This window comes from Biomphalaria glabrata, chromosome 5 (genome assembly GCF_947242115.1).
Source record: "Biomphalaria glabrata chromosome 5, xgBioGlab47.1, whole genome shotgun sequence".
In the NCBI taxonomy this organism is placed as follows: domain Eukaryota; kingdom Metazoa; phylum Mollusca; class Gastropoda; family Planorbidae; genus Biomphalaria; species Biomphalaria glabrata.
Window position 1 is genome coordinate 48,292,576 of NC_074715.1, and position 10,827 is coordinate 48,303,402.

A 10,827-nucleotide genomic window follows, 5' to 3' on the forward strand; every position below is an offset into this window, starting at 1 on the left:
CGTGGTCGAAAGGCTAAGTACGCTTGAACTTGGCTTGGCTACGTATATAGACTCGAGCAGAGTTGTGTTTACTGTGCGCCTAAAGGCAGTACAGAAAACCTCCCAGATACCCGAGTCTCCCCCCCCCCCAACTGGTCCACAAATGGGATTGGATGAGAGCGCTCTGAGCATGCTATAAGCATGAAAGTAGCGCTATTGAAAAGCTATCATTTATTTATTTTATTATATAACTTTTAAACAACAAAGCTGATCTTTCGTCTGTGCACTGGAGACTCCAGAAAGCTAGCTATTAATAGTTGTCTTTTTCGCCATGTATGAAAATCTATAATTGAATAACAAAAGAAGTAATTTCCCACGTTGTTTTTCATACCTTAATTAATACTCACTTAAAGACAGTCTATTGGAAAATAAAAAACATTGGAACATGATGAACTAAAATCTTATTGTCGTAATAAGCCCCTCATGATGGGCACGACATGGCCTAAATCAGTGATGCCCAACCTAATTCGGCCCGCGGGCCTTTATAATTTCCTACACTCGTCTCGCGGGCCACATGAACGAAAAGTTACAAAATGATATGAAATTGTTATGAAAGTATTTCGGTAGAAACCTATGGATTTAATACTTAATTAATAAGTTATTTGACAATAATTTTTTTTTTTACGCGATAGACACTATCATTATCTCTCTACTTAAATGTGAGCAACACCGGCTCATTTTGTGGTCTCTTTTTAATAAATATTTTCAAGGATCCTCCAATACCTAAGCATGGTTTAACAATTTTTTTCGCGGCTCAAACCTATAATGCCACCATATTAATTTTATAATGCTGTTTTTATGTAGTTGTTTTTTTCAAACAGGCACACTTTCTTTATAAAATAAATATGTTGGCTTATTATCATGTTCATAAACACACAAATGTTAAAGATCATGGTACCAATCCATCAGAGAAAAAGTGAGGGCCCAAACGTAGGTAAAGATACATTTTTTCAACTTTTTTTTTTTTTTTGTTTGGAAGGTAGATTTGTACACTTAGTGCCGACATTGCGGCGGGCCGGATGGAACCACGTCACCGGCCCGCGGGCCGTAGTTTGGGCATCACTGGCCTAAATTATGCCAATGTACCAAAAAAAAAAAATCAAGTCTCTCATGTCGCTATAAAGATCAAATCATTCGAAGCGAAGTGTCTCGTTTATTGCCGTAAATAAACTTTAAATTTAGTCTTTGCATTTTTTTTTAAACACACAATGAAGACAGTATAGGATTGTCATATAAAAGGGAAAAAAAAATGTACTCGGGATTGAAGTGTTGTTTTTTTTTATATGCATTGTTTTTTAAAATAGGTGTAGTTGTAAAGGCCTAGTACGTGTTTCCACTTAATAGATAGGCCATATTGAGATTGAACTCTTTATTTTTGTTTAAATCTTTTTTGTTTTTTTTTTGTATATCTAAATGTGACATAGAGATTGATAGACAACATAAAGAAAGACAATAGAGGCTTGCCCATAAAGAGGCCGCTAAAAGGAATGATTTTTCTTTGACTTAAATGTATCTATAAAATTATGAAGGTGTTTTTCTTGCATAATTTTATAAATAAAATGTGAAGAGAGAGAGATGCAATATAAAAGAGAAAACAAATTTATTGTGAATACATGTCTATTCAAAATATTAAATTGAATTAATAATAATAATAATCTTTATTATCCATATGGAAATTTGTCTGACAATTTGTGCATTAAGATAAGCAGTTTACCATTTTCAATGCTTACCTAAACATTTAGTAAATAATCTATGTCTTTAGACGCGTATTTAAAAACCCATCACAACATAAAATAGCAGTTTCCCATCCTCTTAAAATATCATCCAATTATGTATGCATTTAGGGAGTATAAAGAAACAATACACATTTTCCATATATTTCTTCTAATTTCTTTTAACAATTTCAATAACGCTCTCAGCTGTATACATATAGTTTATATATATTTATCATCACGGGAATAAGGGGAAACCAGAAAAAGGATTGGATAACGCGATGATCGTCAGTATTATAGCGTGAACATACTGGGACTTCATTTCAACCTTCACCCTTAACCTTGGTCTGTTGGTCCGTTGGGGCATCACACAAGATCGATTGACAGTCCCTCTCCATTCCTCTATGTCTTTTGCCTTTGATAGATTCTCCCTTAAAGCCAACCACATTTCTATTTTATCGATAAATTTATACAATTCAAGAATGCTTCCTTTTAAATACATAATCAATGGTACCATTAGTATACATTATACCATTATACATTAGGCCTTGCTCATAAAACTAAGAGTGCATGAAATGTATTTCTTACCAAGACAGATGAATTCATTACGATGATCTTTCCACAAAAGTAATCGAAAAGAAATCAATTGCTCTCTCTCTCTCTTTCACTCCATGATATACTGACACAGTCATTGTTCTAACACTAATGCTATCTGTTTAGAATGAACTGCTGGATAAGGCCAATACAAAGGTGGAAGATGGCCAATACGTTCAGAACTCCAGACCACTCACTCTTATGTAAAAAAGAACATGGTACAAAAAGATGGTCGGAAAGATTTATTCAACGACAATTAGCATAATACAAAAGTGTCTTTATGGTATCAGGAAATACTGCACACTGTCTTAACATAGGCCTACTAATTATTATAAAGATATATACATATGACTAATTAGTAGGCTAATCGATGAATGAAAATACATTGTATTCAATGTTTGGAATTTCCATCCATAGAATGCAAAATCTATAAATAGCAAGCTGTTTGGTGCATCCGGTGTAGTAGGGCCTACCTACACATTAAAGAAGTATTGATAAGCAAAATATTTTACTAATTCATAAACTATTTTTGTTTCTTTTCAGAACTGTGTAATCAAATTTCAAAGCCCTTAGACTTTATATTAATAGCACAAAGTAATTTTTAGTTGGCAGTGAGTGATCTTTCCAACATGATGTCGTTAAGTATTTACTCAATTTTTTTCAAAATCAGCCCCAAATTTCCCGCTGTTCATTATCATGCTTTTTTTTTAGGTTCCATTACATCGCCATCACATTAATTACTCTTCTTTTCTTTATAACTGTATTGATTAAAGAACCTAAACAGGTTCTTACAAATCAAAAAGTGAACCAGTGCCGGCCTTAAGTAATTGCAGGCCCTAGGCGAAGTAAAAAGTTGACCCCAAATGAAATAGAGAAAAAAAACGAAAAAAAAAACAATTATGCAATGAATTCAAGTCGTCCTGCATCTATATCTAAATCTACAGATAAATTAAATTCATATAGTTAAATTCCAACAGCGTTCCTTATGAACGTTGAGTCCTAGTAGAGACTTGGAGCTAGGCTAGTAGACTTGGAGCCATAGAGTTCAGCTATGTTAGGGTTGGATCCAAGTTTCGCAGTTTGTTTTCTCAAATTTTTTTTGAGGCCTCCGCTAATCGGAGGGCTGACACTGTGAGAACAAAGGCTAACATTACTGTGTTGAACGTTTGGTGGGAATATCCCTAGTACATGGCTATTGTGGGAAGCGTGGTCGAGATGCTAAGTAAGCTTGGCTACCTATGAAGGGGGCTCGAGGTTCGACACCCGACTCGGGCAGAGTTGCGTTTATTGAGCGCCTAAAGGCAGCATGGAAAAACCTTCTCCTAGATATCCCCCCCCCCCCTCCCAACTGGTCCACAACTGAGATTGGACCAAAAGCGCTCTGAGCAGGCTATAAGCATGAAAGTAGCGCTATATAAAAGCCATAATTTATTGACCTAGATGACTGTTAACCAAATCTTATTACATAGATATAGAATATTACATTACATTTGCACTACTCGACAGAACTAAATAGCTTTAAAACAAATAATCAAAACAGGTCGTGCATAAATGTTTTACTTACTCCTCGAGTGAATCCAGTCATTATTACTTTACTTTCAGATCTCTTGGGCTGGACCTCATCGAGCTTGCTGGAGAGATTAACGTTGGCCCTAGATTTCATATTAATAGATAATTTTAATTTACATCTACGGTGCTTACATCCAACGTGCCTTGAGAAAATCTAAATCTATTTATAGAGTCATGACATCACTGAAGGAAACGGAACTTTTACACAATGACTTCACAACACATCACCAAGTCACAACAAACGAACACATTTTTTAAATGCATTTGTTGCGTTCAAATAATGATTCATTAAATATAACATGCTACGAATGATTTTATCCAATTAGAAAAAATAAAAACATCTTTTCGAATTCATCAACAATATAACATTAAAAAAAAATATGTTTAGAATATTAGCTTCAAATCTTTAAATTTAGTCTAAATTTCACAAATGAACATTTCTCTTCACGAAGAATATATTCGAAACTATTCCGTGCAGACGATAGCTAATTTTTAATAAAATGTATTAAACGGACAAAGTTTGATTAATCCAAAAGCCTATTTATTTTGTGATCTAAATTTCCATCTATCTATCCTCGTTCCATCCTTCACGCTTCGCTGCCCTTATTAAGTTCATTTCATCACTACTCCCAGGCATATAGAAATAAAGAATAGAATAGACATGACACAACGTCTCCATAGACAATCTTAGGAGTTCATCAAATGTAGTGTCAGCGAGATGCCAACTAACTGTCAGCAAGATGCCAGAGTGTTATGGTTTCAATCATTAGTTTAATCTCTCAGATACTTATATTTCGTAAAGATTTGCACGACTTAGACGCTCGTATATTTAAAACCTTTTCAAGTCTATTCCATACTTTATTGTTGCTGGGTTCTTCAGTATTCTGCTGAGGAAGATTTCTTCACTAATGATAGACATGCGTAATTTTCTTTTTAGCAATAGGGGCCGGTTTGAAGGCAGAGAGTATAGCTACGTCGTCTTGAATCTGTGTTAATAGTTCTGCACATCGCAGAGAACTGTAACACCATTAAGTAAGATCACTAAATCTAGGTGTTGTGGCTGAATGGTAAAGCGCTTGGATTCAGAATCGGTGGTCCTGGGCTCGAATCCTGGTTGCTGGGATTTTTTTATTTCGGTATCTAATGGGTACCTGACATTAGTTGGGGAAAAGTAAAGGCGGTTGGTTGTTGTGCTGGCCACATGACACCCTCAGGAACAGATGAACTTTACATCATCTGCCCAATACATTATAAGGTCTGAAGGGAGAGGTTTTTTTTTTCAGTATATTATACACAACAACAGATCATGGTCTTAGCCTCAAGATTTCCTGGACCTCACCCTCGTTAACCGTGGGCCACACAAACAGATGACCTTTACATCAACTGCCCTATAGATTGCAAGGTTTGAAAGGGGAACGTATCTTTTACAGCTACTGTATTGAATCTGTGTATATAGTACTACACATCGCAGAGAACAGTAACAGTAATACTCAGAAATACACAAAGATAAAGGCACATTTCTTATTCCACACGCTAGGACAAATCCGTACAAGTGCTGCTTCTTTAAGAGTGCCATTAGATCATAAAAAATGTTGCCCAATTCAGCCAGAAAAACCAACGACAACAAACCTAGATTAACACATAAATACGCATAGGACGAAATTATATTCCCTTTAAAAGTAGAGTCTGTTATTAATAGGATAAGATAGGATGCCTATAACGTGTACAGTGCTCTTAGCTTATTTCTACAGCTTTAGTATTGTAATAACTTTAAGGTAGACAATAAAAAAGCAAGGTAAATAGGAATGATGTTTATCAGCAATGAAGTCTGTCAGATCATAGCAATACATAGACGTCTTTGTTTTCAGGTCCTATAACTCTAGCCTGACGTCGCAACCTGTCGCTTTTATCGCCACTGTCACAGGTTTCACTCCACGTCGCTCTATATCTTATGGTTGTCTCAAGAACGGTTGCCATTCCATACCATGCGTAATATCTTCTGCTTAGAGCAGCGGTTCTCTTTATGCTCGGCGACCCCTTTTTACAATACCCCACTTAGAATAGACAATAGCAATCCACCCCTTTTTTCAATGGTATTTGGCGACCCCTGGCAAATCGTCAATCAACCCCCAAGGGGGTCGCGAACCACAGGTTGAGAACCAACCCCTGGCTTAGAGAAACGAGCCTTTCACTGTTTGACACCTTCCTGACCATTCCACTCCCACAGAGCATCTACCGCTGTTGCTAATCTTGCTGGCCTTTCCACTGGTAATGATCCCTTTCGTAACTTTAGGCGGAGCCAACCGATTGGACCTCATTCACCAATCGTAAACAAACAACATTTAGACACGTGATTCTCCATCTCTTCTATACAAATTACGTAGTACACTAGGGCTATCACGTGATACGCTTTTTAAAATGGTTTTATCAATATTATCACGTGACTAAATGTTGTTTGTTTACGATTGGTAAATGAGGTCCATTCTAGCTCAAGACGTTAAGTTCTTCCCATCGCTTAGCCAGAAAATCAAGTCTCTCTCATCTAAACATTTTGTTCATAACTAGGGTTCAACAATGCACTGGTGTGCATCATAAGCGCCTGTGCAGGGACTAAGTTATTTATTTCAGTAGGAATCTTCGAGACTTAAACAAATGCTTAAAAATTCTAACCAATCGTGTGTATTCATACTGTACGTTCAGAAAAAAAGACTTTGAAACTTAGATCTTTACATTCGTTTGAAATGAGCGACTCCTGTCCACTAATTAAGGCAAGAACTGAAAGCTACAAAAACCTCTTTTGTTATCTTCTTATCTTATATGATACAGACGTTACTTCAAAAAAAAAAGAAGATGATAACGTCTTACGCCTCATGCATTTAGTCATGGATATTAACCAATGACCTAAACTCCGCCAAGTCACTGGTTTTCCTGGCTAGCTCAGGCAACCCATTCCATGCTCTAATTGCGCTAGGGAAGAAGGAGCATTTGTACAAATTTGTCCTAGCATATGGAACGAGGAATGTGCCTTTATCTTTGTGCCTTTCTGAGTATTTAATTAAATTTTGTTTCTGACTATATGAGACTATCAGCACCGCACGTCCATTAGAGAAAGGTGAAAAAGTAATCACTCAATGCATTTCTCTGTCATTTCTGTTTCGTTTTGTTGTTTGCAATGGAATGTTCTTGTTTTTGTTTTTATTAAAAGAGTCTCTGTGGTGTGCATATTACTATTAAGTATCAATAAAGCAGTCTTAATCAACAGATTATGCGAGTGTATATAGTTTGGCTTCAGATTCTAAAAACAAAAAAGATTCACATTGTTGATTTCAAGGCTATGAATATGTTCTGAGCAGTGGAACAAGTAGAACAGACTAGACTAATCCTCCACAGCAACCAAAACTAGATATTTTGTCTTGATCCTGTTCTCTCATCTGGTGCAGCTGGTAAGAGGCGTGAGAACTCTCTTTATCACTCATCGCAAAAGTTCTCCCAAGTTCTCAAAGCAAAGACTTCACATCGATCTTCGAGATCTTAGTTAATACGATTATAATCTTCCACCACGAAAGATGAGCTTGGGTCAGTGATTAATATATATTGTCTGTTCGATTCGTTGAAGATTATAATAGCAAAATGTCTTTATTAGGTCCCTTAAAAAAATCGTGATGATAAACTACAGGCATCCAGGGACTGTAACAACAACTGTAACAACGGAAGGTCAAAAGTCGGTTCTACTTTCTTTTTATGTGGTCATTGGCCATGGTCTAGTGATTTCACCTGTGTAACACAGTCCCATGTCCTCCGAGGTAATACAGCAGGTATTACACAGCAGAAGACAAAGCTTGCACAGTCGTTATATCAGGTAGGCCTTCTACTTCCAATCAAGCAGTGACCAACCTCATAATGCCCAGCAAGAAACCTCATAATGCTCTGCAAGAAACCTCATAATACCCTGCAAGAAACCTCATAATGCCCTGCAAGAAACCGCACAATTGCCCTGCAAGAAACCTCAATATGCTCTACAAGAAACCACACAATGCCCTGCAAGAAACTGCATAATGCCCACTAGGCTTTAAAGAGTCGTAGTCAAAGCCTGATCAAAGTGCACTGAAGGTGGAGATGTGTTTTGTTTCACCAACAGCCTATCTTTTATATCGATCTATTTACCTTTCTTGGAGTCTAGGTCTGTTATTTTGTATTTACTTATATTAGTAAGTCCATCTTTTAATTTTCTCATAAATTGCGATAATATCATGATCTTCTTCCCTAGTGCTGTTACAGCATGGAATGGGTTGCCTGAATCAGGCAGGAAAAACAACGACTTAATATATCACTGATTAACGTGTATGACTTGAATGATACATGAAGCACGTAGGACGCAGTTATCTTCTCTTTAGAAGGAAAGTCTCTAATTAATAAAATCTTACTTTATTTCCCAACAGATTATTTTGAAATTGTTTTTATGTTATAAATTTTAATACATAAGAAATTGCCTACCAAAAGACTTGTAGAAAAAAATTAAAACAATACGCTTAAATCATCATCTGACTCCAAATGTGCTATTTTAATGCGAAGTCTTTAACAGTATGATGAAAGTCAGCAAGTTTGTGAATAAATATAGATCTCTAAAGACCTGAGGCATTATGTCACGTTAACCTCGGATTGCTTCAATTCGTTTATTCACTAAAAGTTCTAATAAGAAAAACAGAAAATACTTTAAAAAAAAAAGGGCTTGTATGAAGTGTCTAGACCAACAACAATAAATCTGTGCGATTAGAAATATTTGTTTGTGTAGCGCTGTCTCAAGCTTTTAGCATTCTCAATGTGCTATATGATCCTATCACTTATATCTGGACCATTTGGGAAAATTGGGAAAGGGGGGGGGGGTAAAAAAAAAAAGGGATTTAAAAATAAGAGATAATAGGTTTATGGAAAGACAGGAGAAAAAAAAATAGAAGGTTAAAGTAAAAAAATTAAAAAAATGGGAGCGAGCTATAACTATTTGTTTATATAATTATATAATGAGCATAGCTATATTCCTTGCTGAATGAACGATACCCAACATATTAGAGCTATGTTATCGCATGACACACATTTCTTTTTGACAAAGATAATAGATCTAGCAGTGACTTAGTTTTAAACCCGCCCCTCCCCTAGGACACCTTACCTTACAGTTGTTTCCTCGCCTTAAGTACAGGGTTTGATTCCCAGGTTGTCGACAGTGCAGAAACTAGAATCGTCACACAAAAACAGGTTGGTCGGTGAAACAGCGTGTTATTTTTTATTTTTTTTTTGGACCCACTTGATTGCGTAGGAGTCGGGTAGAAACTGTTACTATGAATACAATCAATTACTGACAAATCTCATTTCGAATTCACTTAGAAAATAAATATCCTAAAGGTGACAACACACTTTTCCAAGTCTAATCCTCTTCTAGCAGTGCTGGAGATTTAAAGTTATTTGAGTCGGCTGCAAATCCAGTAGCTCTCAACACATCAACGTAACTTGTTATTGTTGTGCCTGTAAATAGGCCTTGACCCTAGCACATCTGTTAGTCGCGGTCATTGAGCATGAAAACGGGGTGGGCAACCAGTGTGTAGATCTAGGACTGTCCAGCAAGCTTGGGTCAAGCGTTGACCCCGACTTTTTAATGGACTCCACCCTGCTTCTAGGAGTCATTCATATATGACGTCTACTCAACATGAACGTATTAAAAATCCACATGTCTGTTTAAACAAAAAATTTTTTTTAAATTATTAATATTAGCAACAGTGTTTCTCAAACTGTGGTTCGGAAACTCTCAAAAGGTCCAAAGAAAGATGAAAACTGTACATTAGTTTATATATTTCTTTCACTAAAAGCCCCTCACTTCTGGTTAATATATATTTTTCACTAACTATTCTATGGTGACCTAAACCAAAGATTTGAAAATATTTTTTACTTTGATAGTTCATTTCGCGCGTAGACAAACTGGGATTCCAATCACATATGAATACATACTTATTGCAGGAGCAGCGTATTGCAGTCCACAAACAAGGAAGTCAACCAATTAAAAAAAAACAAGTCTAGGTATAAAAACAGAGAACTTCCTGATCTGGAAACCACTGCGTGGTTCATCTCAGATGTAGGATTGCTGATCTGAACCCTCCGACATGGGAAATGAGAACAAAGAAGTAGAAGAGCTTATGACTAAGTCATATGAACGACTAGGTAAACGATTAGATCAACACCTTGGACCTTTATGTTTTCTATCCTGATAAAATGTCTGTAATTAATATGATAAGATAAAACAGATTTTTAATTATGGAAGCTGTGAGGTTCGTAACCAACACTAATAACGGAACGTTTTTTCGAAAAAATAAATTCATCATATTGGTTCAAAGGTTATGTCTGTGGTGCCAATGCTGTATCTATGGTTCAAAGGTTATGTCTGTGGTGCCAATGCTGTATCTATGGTTCAAAGGTTATGTCTGTGGTGCCAATGCTGTATCTATGGTTCAAAGGTTATGTCTGTAGTGCCAATACTGTATCTTTGGTTCAAAGGTTATGTCTGTGGTGCCAATGCTGTATCTATGGTTCAAAGGTTATGTCTGTGGTGCCAATGCTGTATCTTTGGTTCAAAGGTTATGTCTGTGGTGCCAATGCTGTATCTTTGGTTCAAAGGTTATGTCTGTAGTGCCAATGCTGTATCTTTGGTTCAAAGGTTATGTCTGTGATGCATAGGTTGTAGATATGATGATCCTTTTGCGTACTCTGCTGATTTTTTAAATCAAATATAGCTATTTTATTAACATACGTATAAGCTATGCTGTTAAGGCCAGACGAATACGTTAGTTCATGTAACTGATCCGATTTTACACAGGATCTTAATAGTGTTTAAAATAAGTTCAAGCGTGTATCTGTTTACGTACGTGAT

At 36.3% G+C, this 10,827-nt stretch overlaps 1 protein-coding gene across 2 annotated transcripts in view; it reads right to left on the reverse strand.

The window, feature by feature from the left end:
* Positions 1 to 9,364, reverse strand: part of LOC106076120 (degenerin unc-8-like) — a 30,375-nt gene extending 21,011 nt beyond the window's left edge. The window contains exons 1-2 of one of the 2 annotated variants that reach the window (XM_056030586.1): positions 9,079 to 9,364; positions 3,910 to 3,997 (exon numbers count right to left, since the gene is read on the reverse strand). In XM_056030586.1, the coding sequence (XP_055886561.1) occupies positions 3,910 to 3,930 (21 nt within the window). In that variant the 5' untranslated portion in view covers positions 3,931 to 3,997; positions 9,079 to 9,364. Of the gene's footprint in view, positions 1 to 3,909; positions 4,782 to 9,078 lie in introns of those variants that run through there. The other variant, XM_056030585.1, reaches the window with a different exon arrangement.
* Between the last annotated feature and the right edge of the window lie 1,463 nt (positions 9,365 to 10,827).